This window comes from Pectinophora gossypiella, chromosome 19 (assembly GCF_024362695.1).
Source record: "Pectinophora gossypiella chromosome 19, ilPecGoss1.1, whole genome shotgun sequence".
NCBI classification, from domain to species: Eukaryota; Metazoa; Arthropoda; class Insecta; order Lepidoptera; family Gelechiidae; genus Pectinophora; species Pectinophora gossypiella.
Window position 1 is genome coordinate 12757267 of NC_065422.1, and position 18777 is coordinate 12776043.

At 39.3% G+C, this 18777-nt stretch overlaps 2 protein-coding genes across 2 annotated transcripts in view; one reads left to right on the top strand and one right to left on the bottom strand.

Moving 5' to 3' along the window:
- LOC126375676 (putative oxidoreductase GLYR1 homolog) overlaps nt 1-18777 on the bottom strand; it is a 342593-nt gene that overhangs the window by 194345 nt on the left and 129471 nt on the right. The window lies entirely within an intron of this gene.
- LOC126375405 (uncharacterized) lies at nt 265-2736 on the top strand. Its single transcript, XM_050022312.1, has one exon. It carries the CDS (start codon nt 265-267, stop codon nt 2734-2736), a length of 2472 nt encoding a protein of 823 aa, XP_049878269.1.

Here is an 18777-nt window from a genome sequence, read left to right on the forward strand (position 1 = left end):
TTTAAGAACTTATGTTTTATTCTTCTTTTACGGTGAGATTGTCTTTTGTCTTTTTTCCTTTGTTTTATCTTCCAATTTTCGCTGTCTCCAAGATCGGTTATTTTATTTTTGCTTTTCTTTATGTATTTCCTTTTTCCTTATATATATTTTTTGTAAAGTGATATTTCTTAGATTTTCTTTTATTTCCGCGCACCCGCTGCCGAACATTTACAAGTTGGTCTTCGAGACGGATTTTTCTTCATGTTTCGCACTGCACCCGCTAAGATGGATACGCGGAGTACGACCAGAAGTAAGAAATGTGAGGAGGAGTTGGCGACGGTAGCGGACACGACGGTAACAGAACATAATACCACTTTTACACAAGGAAAAGGTGCGGCTTCACCGCCGCGCACAATATGCGGCAGCGTGAAGTCCAAGAAATCGTCTGTAAGTTCTTTTCACGCATGTAAGAGACGACTAGAACTGCAGGCACAAGCTGAAAAAGCGAAAATCCGTATGGAACTTATTGATCTAAAGTTACAAGCTGATCTAGTGGAGCTACAAGAAGAATACAGTCCACACGAGGAGGATGAGGTAAGCGTTACCTCTAACGTTGCCGAATGGCTAGAGAACAGTCACGACGAGCTGAAAAAGGCTCGGCCCACCCACGATTATGGTACTACTGAGGGTGTGTCGATGCTACCGTCAGCGCCGGCACCAGCATCAGCGGCTCTCGCCGCACAGTCTACAGTGCCCGCGGGCCCGCCGCCGCAGCCCGCGGCCGCGCCGCCGCCCGCCGCACTGTCAGCAGATGGTACGATACACATGCTTGCCAGCGCACTCAAGGACCTAGCAACTGCCTCTGTCAACAACGAACATAACGCTACATTATTGAGCCGCATTAGTACGCCTAAGGACTTACCTGAGTTCTCCGGCGACCCGATGGAGTGGCTACAATTTAAACAAGCGTACGACGAGTCGACGCTCCTATGTAATTTCTCTGAGAAGGAGAACCTATGGAGATTACGGAAATGTCTACGGGGAGCTGCTAAGGAGACTGTCGCTGCACTTCTTATTAGCGCGACGTCACCAGCCACGATAATGGCTACACTACAGCTACGATATGGTAATCCCGATGGCATCGTATCTAGACTTCTACAGGATATAAAGAAGTTACAACCTATGGCACAAGAATATCAACGTGATATTATACCTTTTTCTATAAAGGTACAGAACTTCATGGAAGCAGTACGAGCACTCGACCGACAAGAATATCTGCTAGGTATGAACACAGTCTCTCTCATACTGTCTAAATTGCCTGCAGTGCTCATCGCAAAATGGTCTGACTACAGCTTTGCATTGATACAAGAAGGCACGAAACCTCGTCTTATTATTGTATCGGAGTTTCTGAGTAATGAAGCTTTAAAGATCTCCACTACAGCCTACATTTATTTCACGAGCGCCACGTCATCACATCGACCACACGTCGCCCACGTGTTACACACGGAGCACGACACAAAATGCCACTTTTGCCGCACAGCTACACACAAACTAACCGCGTGTAAGAAGTTTGCAAGATCATTGCGTAAAGTTAGATGGCAATATGTGAAGCACAAGTGTCTCAATTCTCATCATAGTCGGGAGACCTGCCCAGCTCCGGCATGTGACCAGGACAGCTGTGGACAAGCACATCATCGTTTGCTGCACTACCCCGTGAACAATCGCCGGGACGAGTCTGCGAGTGTCATCGTCCAATCGCCGCCGGAATCAGAGCTACCTACACAGACTGTGACGAACATTGACGCGAGTGAGTGTAAAGTGCTATTAAAAGTTGTGCCTATACGTGTACACGGACCTAACGGTGTGATCGATACTACCGCGCTACTAGACGACGGGTCGACTGTGTCGCTGCTGAGCAGCGCGCTGGCGGAGCGCGCCGGGCTGCGCGGCCGCCGCCAGACCATGCGGGTCAGCGGCGCCTGGGCCGACACTCAGATGGTGTGTGAGACAACAGTGGTGGATATAAATCTATCGGGTATGGACAATAAGGTGCATAGTATTAAAGCGCGTTCTATACATGAGTTGAATTTGCCTACACAAAACTTGTCTGTTGTGAATTGTAACAGTTATCAACATTTACTTGATGTCAAAGACTATTTATGTACTTCTGATATGAAGCCCGAAATGTTGATAGGGCAGGATAATTATCATTTACTGTTACCTTTAGAGATTAAGTTAGGTAAACCAAACGAGCCGTCCGCTACACTCACCCCCCTAGGTTGGTGCCTGCACGGCCGTGTGTCCGAACCGCGTCCCTGCGAGCAGTGCGAGCACTCGCTCGTCATCTACACCGACACGCCGCGCGACAAGCGAATGCCACAGAACGACCTCGGCGAGGTAAAATTACCGTTTACCTCCAACTCTATGGTCCAATTAGGTAAGCCTCGGCAGAACGTTGACGTCAAGCGTGCGGGTCGTAAGCGGAAAGGCACCTCGCAGCTGGTGAGTAAAGGTGTAGCACGTAAGTTCAAGCTAAGGGACTCGCAGCGTACACCTCATACATGGTTCTCACCTCATAGTCACGTTGGAAAAACTAACAAGGAGACACGACTGGTCGTCGATGCCCCAGCCCGAGTAAACGGTATGTGTTTTAACAATAACTTACTCGCTGGCCCCGAGTCATCACTATATGGTAACATGCTGCTCTACAGGGAAAACAAAATCGCAGTTACTGGTGACATTAAGATCGCAGTTTAATGTTCAAGGACATGCCTAATGGATCAACGCGCCGTCAAGGGTCCTGACAGTAGCAATCGCTGAATCTGTTAAATGTAAGTTGGACTTTTATCATTATTCGGAGCTAATTACTCGCACTCTGTGAATCAACGCTGTCGCGCCGGCCGCCCGCAGTGGACGTTGTTCCACTTGCACTGTATGGAGACTACCTAGTCTGCTGGACGAAGCAACCGCGATCTGTATGGCAACAAATATCGCACTGATTCATTGGGAGAATGAGTTCTTAATCCGAAACGCTGTAAGCATGAAAGTCACGCGACGTTTTGACCACGACATGGGACATAGCGTTTTGATCCGAGGTGCGCGTCGTACCTGTCCTAATGGTTATGAGTGCTGAGGCAGCACTGGGGTGGGAGTGTTAACGACGCACGGACATTTTTATATAGGTTTTATACCTTTTGATAATTGTATACAATCTCCTTAGTTTTTAAGAACTTATGTTTTATTCTTCTTTTACGGTGAGATTGTCTTTTGTCTTTTTTCCTTTGTTTTATCTTCCAATTTTCGCTGTCTCCAAGATCGGTTATTTTATTTTTGCTTTTCTTTATGTATTTCCTTTTTCCTTATATATATTTTTTGTAAAGTGATATTTCTTAGATTTTCTTTTATTTCCGCGCACCCGCTGCCGAACATTTACACTGTTGAACTGCAACAACAAGGTTTTTCTTGCAGCTTCTTTTCGGCTATACAGGTTGTGAGAAGCTGCAGTGGTTTTAGGCGGATGACACGTTCGTTATGTAAAAAATACTCAAATTTGTGTCTCGACTCAAACCAGATTCAAAGTGTAACTATGTTACCCACTGGGGGACCTTTGGCGGCTCAATAATAACCCTGATACCAGGGTTGTCGAGGCTGGTAATCCACTATACATTGTTTTAGGTTTACGCGTATTTTTTTACCCTTTTAAAAGGTATATTAACGTTTCAATTATAGTCAACAGATATGAAACCACGTCCATTTTAGAGATTTGTACAGTTAGGTATATTTGTATCGTAATTCTGTTTGGTTTGGCGGACATTAAACAAGCATGGCGGGAGACCAAAGACAGTACCTGAAAGATGCACCAGACGTTTCTTTGTTTATGGGTCAGATGTAGATAGATACCTGTTTAGTATTCATTCACAGGATTCATACTAAATTCATTCTTCCCTTCATTCTCTCTCTGTTCGCCCAACCTCCGCAGCGTCAATACGTGTGATATGTGTAGTGTCTATTTTCTATCGTTTAAATAAAAAACAAGTGAATTATAAAAGTGACTTTTTGTTTATAACGCCCCGCTGAATTAGAACATTCTTTACAAACCAAAATAGTGAACAATACCTATATGTAAAACTCCCTTCTGGGTACTGGTCTTTTCCGGCCTTTCCACAATGATAGGAGACAGGTGAAAACCCCAGAAGTCAATACCACCTGAGGCAACTACAATAAGTCAACTAAAAAAAAACTGCGGTTTAGTGAAGAATCACAGAGTCGTGACAATTTAAGAATGTTTGCTTTTTGAATTAGATGGTCGAAGTGTCCGTCCATTGCAGAGGTAACGTAATAAAAAAGATAAAAAATATTTCATAGTCTACTGTAGTCCACTGCTGAGTAAAGATTATCCCCCTCCCGCCCTTCCGTTGTTCCATCTGTTTCTCTCCTGAGCAATCTCTATTCAAACAATAAATCAATAATCCTTCATTGCACAAAAACATAAACTCAGGACATGGACAGACGAACAAAATAAGCACAATAGGCGGCTTTATTGCTAAACAGCAATTTCTGCCAGGAAACCTCAGGGTAAAAGAAGTAACTCTATGCACTCTTTGTCAATGGCAGCCAGGCCTGCCCCTACCTCCGCGTCCCGAAAGTGTTAATTCCTTGATTGATTTGGTAAAGAATAAGGGAAGAAAAATGTAGCAAGTACTTAGGTAGGTGGAAAAAAAGTAATGTAGCAATAGGCTAATTTCCAACTAGTCAAATCAGTTACTTTTTACTAAACGTCACAACAAGAAAATACTATGGAATTTGTATGAAAAGCACACTGTGACGTCACAGAAAAACGTGATAAAATATCGGACTTATTATTACGTTTTCTTGATTAAAATTCGTAAATAAGGTAATAGATTCGAGCATGTTAAATTTAGTTTCGATCGCCATCGACTCGCAAAGAAGAAGAATAAGTTAATAAATAGAAAAAAGGTAAAGTTTTAGATCTGTCTTTATTTAGTAGTCAGAATTTCATAATTTATCTTGAACCCAGTCCACGACCCAATTAGGTGCTAAAACATTATAAAATTAGACTATTGCGTATTAAATTATGAGTACCTAGGTACATAAACACTGACGTAGGCCAAACCGAGATGGTACATCCTGGCCGATTGATATAATTTTCCATAAGCAAAGCTCAGAAGCAAAGTTTCCATAGAGTGTCGTACATCCACAGATATAGAATTACTGGATACCGCATCTATTGAAATGGCTCTACTTATGATACTTAATCGGGCTGTTTAATAGGCTAGTTTCCAACTTTGTTAGTGACACCGTAACGAATACTGAGGGCGATGATTCAGACCATGATTCTGAGTTGATATCAAGTCGAATTTTCTGTCGGAAAATTCATGAGTTTTTTTAGTTTATTTCAATTGTTTTCAACTCTACACTATTGCGATAGCAATTTTCACTTGATAATAACTCAGAATAGTAAGCTGAATCATCCCTCAAAAGTTTTCGTTACGATGTCACTTACACCCTGTACGTTAGAACGTGTCTTAAACACCGTCACCTAGCTTCCCTCATTTCCCTCATTCAGCACTTATCGCTATCGACCCGCTAGGGTCGATTAATTCTTTCATATATTTTTCCTCTCAGACGACGCCCTAAGATGAGGTTCACGCCCAACTGGACACCCTCAGGCCTGTTGTCTTAAACGTTGTACCGGGTGAGAGCCTTCAGCGCTCCCCATTTGTCCGGCCAAGTCAATGCCATCTGCGGCAAATCTACAATAAGTCACGTCAAAAAAAAGGTCACCTAGCTCCATCTATCCGCTTTACATCCTCGGTTTTAATACAAATTCCAGACGGCATTAAGATATATTTAGATCGCTTATATTTAGATCGGTCACGAGTGGCGTAATACCTTCGATCTATTTACATTAGATCATTGGAAGTGACGCCGAATATTATTATGACCTCTTCATCCTTGTAAGCAAACTTAGATGATCTTATTTACATACATACATAAACTCACGCCTGATCACCTGATTGTCCGAAAATAAGACGATCCGTGCTTCGGAAGGCACGTTAAGCCGTTGGTCCCGGTTACTATTTACTGATGTAAGTGAGTAATCGTTACATGAGCCATGTCAGGGGCCTTTGGCGGCTCAATCGTAACCCTGACACCAGGGTTGATGAGGCTGGTATTCCACTTACAACCTACACGATGAGAAGAAGAACACACGCCTATTTCCCATCGGAGTAAGCAGAGACTATAGAATCCCATTTGCTTCGATCCCGTCACACTTCTCTTGTTTCTTCTACACTATCAACCGGTTTACCGGCTTTTCTAAAGACGTCTCCGATTTGGTCTTCTTCTACTTCTTCTAGGTCTTCCTCTACCAGCCTAACAACCTTCGCTTTATATATTAAACGTAACACATAAATAACCAGTATACTTTCATCCCACTACTGGGCACATGCCGCTACTAAATCAACCTCAGGGGGTATGGAGTTTCATCTGCTGCTCTGCTGTAGGTTGGTGGAAGTACCCGGGTGACAGCCTTCAGCGCTCCCCATTTGTCCGGCCAAGTAGTTAATGCCTGCGGCAAATCTACAATAAGTCACGTCAAAAAAAAAAACAAAAAGGTCACCTAACTCCATCTGTCCGCTTTACATCCTCGGTTTTGATACATATTCCAGAATAAGCATCTACAATAAGCCACGTCAAAAAAAAACCGTTGGTGGAAGTGGGGGTGTCCCTTAAGTTGCATAAAATTAATAACCCTATTTTGAAAATCCATAACATTCTTGACATAACTGTAATTTGCATACCAATTAGAATTAATAACATAAAAATATATATCATTATTAAGCATATTAATGAAAATCCATAATTTAAAAAATTATACCTTTAAACTTCATAGCATAAAAAGCAATAAATCTGCAAATCCATAATATTAACATATGAGGACAGAACATAGCATTAAAGATTTTAGTGTAATAGGTAGGTATGAATGAATTGAAAGAGTGGTAATGGTAAAATCAAATAAATGTGGATGTTGCTTTTAACGTTAGGCACTTGTTTGCCTTATAAATTATATTAAGAGTATGGGTTTCAACTTATATGGGAATTAAAATTAAGGGTGTTAATTTTATATATTTAATCGTTATTTATATTGACATTATGTATATATATATGTGCGGGTTGTTTCCTGGCGCAAAGGTTGTCCATCGCCATACAACGTGGTAACGCGGCAAGCGTGATGGGGACCTTTGCGCCCGGATCCACCCGCGGGGGCTTATTTGACTAAATAGATTGTTATTGTCTATTTTATATAATGTGTATTTTTGTTTTGACTGTTATGTTTATTACGAATAAATGTATTAAAGATATACTTTATAAATATATATATTTTAAAGTTATGGATTTTAATGATTATGTATTTAAATGATTTTTAGTGTTCCCCGTTCTAGAACTAACCTAGGCCTTATTCGTTGAACTCAACGAATTAAACAACAGTGATGTGGACATACACAACGATTCATTTATTCAATTTAAAAGTAAAATGCTGAAACTTATCCACACCACTAATAATTTTATGTAATTTTATAATTTTATGTACTTAACCACCTATCTCTAAGTTTTATTCTGCAATAGTTTTAGTTTTCGTTTGATTTTTTCATACCATTTAAACGTTGTTGTGTTGTATTAGTTAGACGATTTATGTTTTTTCTTTCTTAAATTTTATTTTCAATTATTATTGTTCTTTTTAAGCTCACTTTAGTTTATACTTTTTATTATCAGTGTTGTGTGCATCTATAATTGGCAGGCATACCGGAACTTTTCCTTTGTGTATTTTATATTGTGTGTTTGTGTATGTACTGCTGTTGCTGTACCATAGTAAATAAATAAATAAATTACGGATTTTCAATAAGTATAGGCATTTTCAATCATGGATTTTAATATAGACCCTGGAAGTGGAAGTGATTTTTTACGGAACATAGCCTGGAAAGTCCCTCAGTATACTGCTTACCGCGACATAACTCGCATACATAATTCTCTCTCTCTCTCTCTCTATTTAAGAGCTGCGCTCTTGTCGGTGGAGTAATCGCCATTCCTCTCTTCTTCCCGCCAAAACCTTCACCTCCCGATACGACACGACCTGCACCTTCTCTTTTATTTGTTTCATAAATGTTATCCTAGGTCTACCCCTTCCTCTCTTCCCTTCAATTTTTCCTTCTATGATGTTTGTTATAAATGAATCGTGTCGTATCAGGTGGCCAATCATATTTCCTCTCCGGTTCTCTATAGTCTTCAATATGGTTCTCTTTTCTTCAACTCTTTCCAGCACTCATAATCACGGGCTTAGGATGTTAGATCATAAAAAAAGAAACCCAATAATAACCCAAACACCATGGTTGATGAAGTTGGTAATCCATCTCACAACCCACACGATAGAAAGAACAAAAGAAAGACAAAAACTGTTGCCATGGTAACGTCGTACGTAGAATAATGGTGTTTCCGAAATATTTACAATATTAATTCAACAGTAGTAATATATTCTAGAAGACTGAACAAAGAAATAAGACGAATATCATAAATCAAAAACAGTATAACGAATTAGTATGAAAATTTACAACATTGAAAAAACTGCCTAACTGATGCCAAGATTTAGTTAAACCAGACGCCCTGTCTATGTGTAATTTATTTCAATATTTAAGTAAGTATATTAATAACTTTTCTAGGAATATGCACCTATTTCTTTTAATTTTCTCTGACACCTGTCGCATGTATTAGATTAAGGCGGCGTCGACCTGCCGTATGCCGTCTCGTGCGTAAGAGTTGAAAGGGACTGTCTAAAGGTAGGTAGCTAAAAAAACGGACGAAAATATGCCGACAGCAGTAGGCTCTGCACGGTAACCGCGCCGCGCGCGTTGCGAATTATATCGAGGCATTCGACCGTTTGACGTCCATCTACGTAGATAGAATCATCATCATCATCATCATCTCCCTAGCATTATCCCGTTTTTCACAGGGTCCACTTACCTAACCTGAAGATTTTGACAGGTCCGGTTTTTTACAGAAGCGACTGCCTGTCTACAGGTTAGGTCACATACATCCGAAAATCCATTTCTCGGGAATGTGGGTTACTTCACGATGTTTTCCTTCACAGCTGATTATTATTAATGATCCAAACATGAATTCGAAAACAAATTCGACAATCATTGGTTTAGGCCTGTGCTGGATTCGAACCTGCGACCTCAAAATGAGAGGCAAGCGTTCTACCAACTGGGCTACCACGGCTCGGTACCTACAAACTACGGAATATCCTTGAAAAATACACTGAAATTAAAAAAAGTTTTTTTTTACCCACAAACATTTAAACCCTGAACTCACTGAATTATAAATCCCACTGTTTAGTGACGCGGTATAACAGACAGCCGGCGGAACCAAGGTGCGCGGGCGCAATTTAAAAATTACTGATCACTAATGCTAACAAACGCTGACTCGTCCAACTACATGATGGAGGATTCCGTATAAAAATAATGATTTTGAAAGAAAGCTCGGCGAGGTGTTGGGACTTAGTTCATCTTGCGATGAATGTACCACTGACTACTATTATTGGAATATAGTCGTAACGGCCAGGTGGTTGAGCGTTAGGCAGATGTATAGATTTAAAGTAAAAAATACAACATAATGGCAGAAGCACATTATATAAAAATAATTGTTGCTTGATATTTGAACCAGATATAGTATAGAATTATGTTGCTACCTATATTGCTTCTCTTTATTTTAATTAGAATATTAATGGTTGGAATGGAAGATGTTTTGCGCCTGGGATTCTCTTAAAATGCATAAATGGTTTTGTCATAATTTTAATTATCATAATCCTTTTCGCATAACGTTTTTAAGCATAATAGTACTTTCCCATAATAACATCTAAGAATACTGGTTTGTTAGGTATAACTTATTTTTTAATTAATATTTGTTGGTATAAATTTTATTCGCATATAAATAGGTATCCATAATTCTTTTTTAGAATAATTGTCATAATTTTTACAAAGCATATCAGTAGGTTAGGGTGCGGCGGGGGTGGCCCTTGGGCCACCCCTGCGCCGCCAGCATGTTTATCTTAAACACGAAAAGTATACTGAATGATCACCAACAGCATGAAATAGAGTCAAAAAATGTAAAAAGTCACAATCATGAACCAAATGCAGCCAAGGAAAAAGTAAGTTTCGGAAATGTTCAAAGTTGTGCCAAAACTTTTCTTATTCGGAGTATAGTTTTTATGCTTATAATACTTATGCTTATATGTCATTATTGTCATTAATTATTATGCTTATGGTAGTTATGAGTTTCAAAATTATGCTTAAAAAGTTATGACAAATTAATACTATGCGTAACTAATAATAGGACAAGTAACATTATGCCATGGTACATTATTACATAAAAAAATATGCGTAAAAATAGAGAACCTTTGCGCCTGGGTTTAATACCAATCATCATTTCCCAAACAAAGATAAACGATGCATAAATCTGTTATCCGTGTTGTGTTGTAAGTAAGATGATTCCGTGCTTCGGAGGGCACGTTAAGCAGTTGGTCCCGGCTATTAGCCGTAAAAACACCCCCACCAACCCGCAGTGGAGCAGCGTGGTGGAGTATGCTCCATACCCCCTCCGGTTGATTGAGGGGAGGCCTTTGCTCAGCAGTGGGACGTATATAGGCTGTTTATGTATGTACGTAAATCTGTTATCTATGAAATTAGAAGGTCAAACGAAGGCAACTCTGTACAGCGCCACCTATGTTTTTTTTGGGGAACGTAACCTGGTAAGTCCCTCATTGTGATTTGAAAATTATTTGCTTTTTGTTGACTATAATTTATTTATTTTTTTCAAAAATTACAGCTTAAACCCCCATTTGCCGACGGACCCCTAAAAATTATGATAACCGCTGACACTTATACGAGCCGAGTATTTTTCACATTTCTACAAGTCGAATACAGTGCGACATTATTTTCGTCGGTGAGTCCATTCCGTGCCAAAATTCCCTGGCAGCTCGTCACACTCGCGAGTAGGCCAATTTGAGTACTCTACCGCCACAGACTGGATACTACTACAGACTGGATATCACTACAGACTGGATACCACTACAGACTGGATACCATTACAGGATATCTCCGCCTCTGAATAGTACTGACAGTTACTGCTGCCCTCTCTCAGGTTCCGGGCACACATAAAGTCACGCCTATTTCCCACCGGGGTTAGAGACTATAAAATTCCATTTGCCTTAATCCTAACACGCTTCTCTTGCTTCCGCCACAGAGTATAATAGCTAGAACCAACATAATATTAGTCAAACTACCGTACTTGAGTCTAGGTGTAGTTTAGTCTGTGGTTGAGGGAAACAGGCAACTGCTACTGTACTGCTAATTGGGGAGCTTTAGGTAGATATAAGTATCATCCTCCTCCTATTTTGGAGAATTTAATATGGCAGTTTCCGTTAATAAACCAGCAGTATATTTGGCTGGGTTAGTCAAGTTGGTTATGGCAAGAGAAGGGATTACGATCTGTATTCATACTAGGGAATGCAATCCCGATTCGACATCACAAATTTGAAAACCCGTGGGATTGGAAATGTCAATCCCGCGAGATCCCGAAGTTTTCGGGATCTCGTCTAATGCATAAAAAATGTCAAGTTAGGATGGCTGAAAACGATGAAAACTGCTTGTTAGTGACAGTGAGGTTAATAAAACAAAACATTTTTTTAAACAAAAAAAGAAATACCTTTTTTCTTCAGTATTACTAACTAAATAATCAAACTAAATAATAATTTTCTTTGGAAATCAGCATAATCAAAACAAAAAGTATAACTTAAGTAGATTCGCCCAATCCCGTCAATCTCGAATGGGATCTCGTCATATCATGCTTCGGGATTGATCCTGCAGATAAGATCTCGCAAGATCGGGATCCCGCGAGATCGGGATTGCATTCCTAAATTCATACCCCAGAATGGCTTCCGTGGTCCAGTGAGCGTTGTGGTCACGATCCGGAGGTCCCGGTTTCGAGTTTCGGTGGGGCAATATCACAAAAATAACTTTGTGATCCCTAGTTTGGTTAAGCTTAGGACATTGCAAGCTCATCACCCGATTGTCTGAAAGTAGATGATCCGTGATGTTAAGTCGTCGGTCCCGTGTACTATTTACTTAATTAAGTAAGTGTGGTCGTCAGGGAGACAGACAGACCGCACGTATTCTCCCTCACTCCTTAACGGCTTACGGCCATTTAGGCTAAAGTAAGACCCAAAGGGGGTGAGGTTTTAGCTCGGCCCCCGATACAAATTGGTGCGGGGCGGGGAATTACCGTTCTAATGTTATATATTTTTTTAATCTGATTACAAGATCCATATTGTTAGTTTGTTTGTTTGTATACTCTTTATTGCTTTAGAATACAAAGAAAATTTACATATAATTTATCGACAAAATTAAATTAATTAAATAAATTAATATTATTATTTTATTATATTATTAATTAATTATTAATTAAATTTACATATGATTTATTGTTAGTTTTGTTAGTAACAGACTTAACCCATGTCAAAAAGAAAAAAATATAACAAAAAGACACAAAATAATAATCATGCCACACATTAAATTCAACAAATGGTTTTGCATAGGACAGTCAAATCTCCCTGCAATGGCTGTCGGGGTGCTATTTGACTCTGTCTAAAACGTCGCAACAGAGAAGCCATTTTCTTACGATTTATGGCGTGAAAGCTGGCTCTTCCGTGACCATACCTTTATTTTAATTCTAAAATTCTTTTCAGTAACGTTGGAACAGAGATTTGAATCGAAATATGATTCCATAACATAAATCAGACAACCTCGTACAGTCGTAGTTAATTTTAATAAAATATATTTTTTTAAACAACCATTCACTGTGTTTATGTGTATGCGTGATTTATGTATGTATGCATGTGTGATGCGTGTTTGTAAGTGACGTAGGTGATGATGTAGGACTAAAAATATTTGGAAAGGTTTACGTAACACAGCCGTTAACATTCCTTGGTGATACTAATCGTTTCCGCCAGATTCGTTTAGGTAGAAACTCTGTTTGGTTTTACAGTTTTATTCGTTTAAAAGCCATGCAACCGTGGTAGTTCAGTTGGTAAACTTGACTCTCAATTTGAGATCGCAGGTTCGAATCCCAGCATAGGTCTAAACCAATGATTGTCGAATTTGTATTCGAATTCATGCTTGGATCATAAATGATTATGTCATGCTCAGCGGTGAAGGAAACATCGTGAGGACACCGACAATCCCGTATGTGACCTAACCTATATTAGGCTGGTTTTCCCTTCGCGGGTTGGAAGGTCAGACAGGCGGTCGCTTCTGTAAAAAACCGGACCTGTCAAATCTTCAGGGTAGGTCAAGCGGACCCCGTTAAAACTACGCGGTTCGGGAGATGATAATTTGTTTAAATACCTAGTTTTAGGCGGATGAGACGTTCGTTATGTAAAATTGAAGATTCAAAGTGTAACTATGTTACCTATTGAATAAAGATATTTTTGAATTTGAATTTGAATTTAACTATTGCGTCTAGAAATCTATACCGCAGGAGGATATACCAACGTTTACATTTACAACAAGAATCCAAAAATAATTTTGAACCTAAGAATTTTGGTTTTATTTTTAATTAAGATGGGTTTACTCTTGACTTCGTTCTTCCACGAGGAGAAGAAGACATCGACGGTGGAACGAGGTTACCCAGAAAATGCCTATTCACCCGTGATTTAAAGGACCCCAGGTTATAAGATACAGGAAAGACCGACGCCGGCAGCCCATTCCATTCCTTGGCTGTGCGCATTATGAAAGATGAAGCGAAGCGCTTGATGCGGATTAGTGGTATGTCAACCAAGTAAGGATGGTAACCCGCCGTACGTCTGGATATCCTCAGATGGAATGGTCTTGGTCTGAGGATTTTCGGGTGTCGCCTCTATTAACGGCCGAGCGTAATTTTATTCCGTGCTCTGTGATTGTAGTAAAATAGAGGGTATTGTGAAAAATATCTACAAATGGGTGCCAAGTGGTCTCCGTGACTAATTATTATTCCTTCGGAGACGAGGTTAAGGAACTTGGCAACATTGTTAGATCGCTTTACAAAACAGAAGGCGAGGAATTACGTGTTTCGGAGATTTTTTTATACTTATTCTAGAATTGCATATGGCATTCACTACCTGGACGGAAAATATTTCGGGAAGAATACTATTTAATAGTAGTATAGTGCTTTATGTAACGATAAATCATATGTAAATTTCCTTTGTTTACAAACAAACAATACTTTTAGGACTTTTAAATATAGGGATTTGGTCACAATAGATCTCGCTAGGTCGCAGTGGCCATTCGAGGCTACATCAGTTTAAGCCCTCTCCAACGACTCCAACTCAAAAATAATAATAACAAGCCAGAAACAAGCTATAAAATTAAAATACCTAATGTAAAATTATTGTTTAGGTCAACCAATAATTGTATTTATGGTATACAATTTTACAATTACAACTATACAACACACTATACTATACACACACTATCACTATACCATATTTGTATTATTATTATTTTTTTACAATTTTTTTTTCAGAAACGCTGTTTGAATCATCTGTTAAAGATGTAAAGGCCTGATGATGGTATACAATTTTACGTAAAGATGATAGGCCTAATAAAATTAGGACTTAAATATTGAGGCTAACCAAACGACACACAAAACTAGTCACTTGCCTCTGTTTGAGCGTGTATCAAAATTACCATATGTCAAAGTGACAACTACCTGTCAAGAAGAAGGGCCTGGCACTGCGTTTTCAGTCATTGACGAAGCTGCATTCTATTTAGGGTTCCGTAACCTAATGGCAAAAAACGGAACCCTTATAGATTCGTCATGTCTGTCCGTCCGTCCGTATGTCACAGCCACTTTTCTCCGACACTATAATAGCTATACTTACTGTTGAAACTTGATAAATATGTGTAATCTGTGAACCGCATTAAATTTTTTACGCAATGATAAATATAAAAAAACAATAAATTTTGGGGGTCCCCATACATAGAACTGAAACTCAATCAAACCCATACGTATGGGGTATCTATGGATAGGTCTTCCAAAATGGTATTGAGCTTTCTAATATCATTTTTTTCTAAACTGAATAGTTTGCGCGAGAGACACTTCCAAAGTGGTAAAATATGTCCCCCCCCCCCCCCCCACCCCCTGTAACTTCTAAAATAAGAGTAGGATAAAACTAAATATATGAAAAATATATGATGTACATTAGCATGCAAACTACCAACGAAAATTGGTTTGAACCAGATCTAGTAAGTAGTTTTTTTAATACATCATAAATCGTAAACCGTAATTTACTTTTCATTCAATCAACTCAACTGTTCGGAACCCTTCATGGGCGAGTCCGACTCGCACTTGGCCGCTTTTTTTATTTTGTAATTTCATAATAAAAGTCTAGAAACGGTTGAAACAACAGTGAATTTTATTGAAGAGCACCATTCCAAGCGCGTAGTCACCTCTTTACACTTATAAGTAGCACATTGTACATAATATTTTCCGCTGGGTACTGTAAGTCACAACAAGTCATTTGTAAATGGACAATTTCCTCTTACAAGGAACACAAACATTCTGTTTTAAGTCTGTTTACATCTTTCCCTGAAATGATTAAACTCGGACAAAGAGACGCGGACCAAATAAAACGAACATAATAAGTGGTTACAGCCAGCCAAAGTGTTCAATGATTTATACCAATTCTTAAAATGGCAGGTTAATCATCTCACGAACGATGTCTGGGCTTGAAACTTTTATTGTTTGAAAACATCATATTTATTACGGTAAATATGGGATGTGTTCGATAGCTGTCATGGCATTAATCACTAAATTCATTTTTTTTTCGGATTATGTATACGTTTTTACAATAAAATACCAGATAAGTAAGTAACATTTAGAATTTGTCAGAAAATAAATTTAAAGCTCATGAGAAGCTTTATGTAAAAAAGATTATTATAAAGATTAATGATTACCTAAATTATAAAAATGCCTGGTATTGGCCCCGATTCCTGCAGACACCGCCTAATTTTATTTTAAGTTATATCCGTCATTTTCATATCCGTCGAAAAGGAAAGGGACGGATGATTCACAGCTCTTAATTTTAGGAAGAATGAGTAAATTAATGTGTCGGGTTATTGACTGACGTAAAATTTTTAGACGGTTGGTTTAGATTTGTGCTTAAAATTGACGTGTGTTCCATTAATTTTATGCTTGTCGATTACCCGTCCCTTTCCTTTTCGGCGGATAAGAAAATGACAGATATAACTTAAAATAAAATTAGATGGTATTTACAGGAATTAGCACCATTATATGAGTTCATCTAGTTATTAAATAACTTTAAAAGGCGTGTTGCTGTTGCAGTTTCATGTCATTTCTTCTCCTCAGCCATAACACCTTGCGAAATGACGTAAGTAGATTCAAAAGTGGTTAGAGCGTTAGGCTCACGATCTGGAGGTCCGGGTTCGATTCCCGATGGGGACATTGTCGAAATTACTTTGTGAGACTGTCCTTTGTTTGGTAAGAACTTTTCAGGCTTGAATCACCTGATTGTCCGAAAAAGTAAGATGATTCCGTGCTTCGGAGGGCACGTTAAGCCGTTGGTCCCGGCTATTAGCCGTAAAAAACACCTCCACCAACCCGCAGTGGATCAGCGTGGTGGAGTATGCTCCATACCCCCTCCGTTTGATAGAGGGGAGGCCTGTGCCCAGCAGTGGGACGTATATAGGCAGTTTATGTAAGGTTGTCTGTGTAAAAAGAGGTGTTTGGTATGAAGACTAAATGTCCGGGGTGTGGTAATAGTGTACCTACGAGTTGTATACTGATTTATTCTTACTTATACAGAATTATAACATACATACATAAACTCACCCCTATTTCCTACCGGGGTAAGCACAGACTATAGAATTCCATTTGCTTCGATCCTGACACATTTCTCTTACTTCCTACACACTCGTCAATCGCTTCATACACGCACGCTGGTTCAGAGTAGATCGTATTAAACCTTTTCTAAGGACATCTCCAATTTGGTCAATGTAAGTCCTTCTAGGTCTTCCCCTGCCTATTCCTCTGTCTTTCAGTTATACGTGTCATCATCATCATCATCAGCCCATTAACGTCCCCACTGCTGGGGCACGGGCCTTCGCTATGGATGATATTATACTATATTATATTATACGTTATACGTGTACAAAATTATAAATTGCTACAAAAACTCCAACTGAACAGCGACATTAGTCACCGTACACACGAGACTACATGCGCGTGAGTCACGCTCGTGCGTATCGCGCCTTATTATAGATCGCCGACATTTTATTTATAGTGCCATGTTGGATTGCCGGTTTAATGTTTTGTCTCGCCGAGGGATTTAATTCTGCGTTTGCAAAGCTTGTTAAAGATTTTGAACATCTTCCGAGCACCGATTTTGGTAAATGCCGTAAGGAGGTAAGTCTAGATACATCTTCATCTTCTATCGTGTGGGTTGTGAGGCGGAGTACCAACCTCATCAACCTTGGAGTCAGGATTACTATTGAGCCGCCAAAAGCCCTCGACATGGCTCATGTATCGATTGCTTACTTACATCAAGTACGTAATAACCGGGACCAACGGCTTAACGTGCCTTCCGAAGCACGGATCATCTTACTTTCGGACAATCAGGTGATCAGCCTGTAATGTCCTAACCAAACTATGGACCACAAAGTAATTTTTGTGATATGTCCCCACCGGGAATCAAAAAAACACGTCGTTGGTGCTAATTCCTCTAGACACCGCAAAGACCAGACACCATCTAATTTTATTTTAAGTTAATATACCTCTCATTTTCTTATCCGCTGAAAAGGAAAGGGACCAATGATTGACAGCTGATAATTTTAAAAATAATATCCCGGGCGAAACAAATAGGAATCTCGCTGGTATGCAAACCGTTTGAAGTTTGCTGTCAGCTTAATTATGTCGGGTTATTGGCCAATGTAAAATTTTTAGAAGGTTGGTTTAAATTTGTGCCTAAAATTGACGTGTGTTACATAAATTTTATTACATATGTAATACAGGTAATCTATTACAGGTGTAACTTAAAATTGTGTCTACAGGAATCAGCACCATCATTAATCTAAGTGAACTATCGATACTATCGATAGTATAGATGATTTTAGATCAACATTCGATAATCTAACTATGGATAGTTCGACAACAGTAACACAGAGCAGACAGCGCTGCCCGCATCACTTACCACGCTTAGGTTTCTTGTGTACTTATTAATTAATATTTGGCGATATCTTTTTTCCTGAACACTTATAGATGGTCCGTGTTAAAAGTTTGGGCACTAAGTGGGAAGCAATTATTCTCTTGGCCTCTATAGCCATAAACACACTGAGTGACCGGCGATCCTGAGTAATCCTGACGTCAGAACCGCCGGTCACCTTTAATGTTATTTTATTTCTAAAATGAAAGCGGCATTAAGTGGGCAGCAATTATTGAACACATTTCAACTTATAATACTTTATCAAAAAAAGCTTATTATAAGATTAATGATTACATAAATGATAAAAATGCTTGGTTTTAATGTGTTCTTCTAGTTATTAAATAACTACAGTAATGTATCCTAAATTGTTCTAAAAGATTTTGATGTGGCCTTGGAGGTTATTGGTTCGAATCCTAGGTGAGCTATTTGATCGTGACGAAAAGCGCAAGCCTCCCCTCAATGAAACA

Coding starts and splice junctions, on each gene's coding strand:
- LOC126375405 (XM_050022312.1), top strand. CDS start 265: ATGGATACGCGGAGTACGACCAGAAGTAAGAAATGTGAGGAGGAGTTG.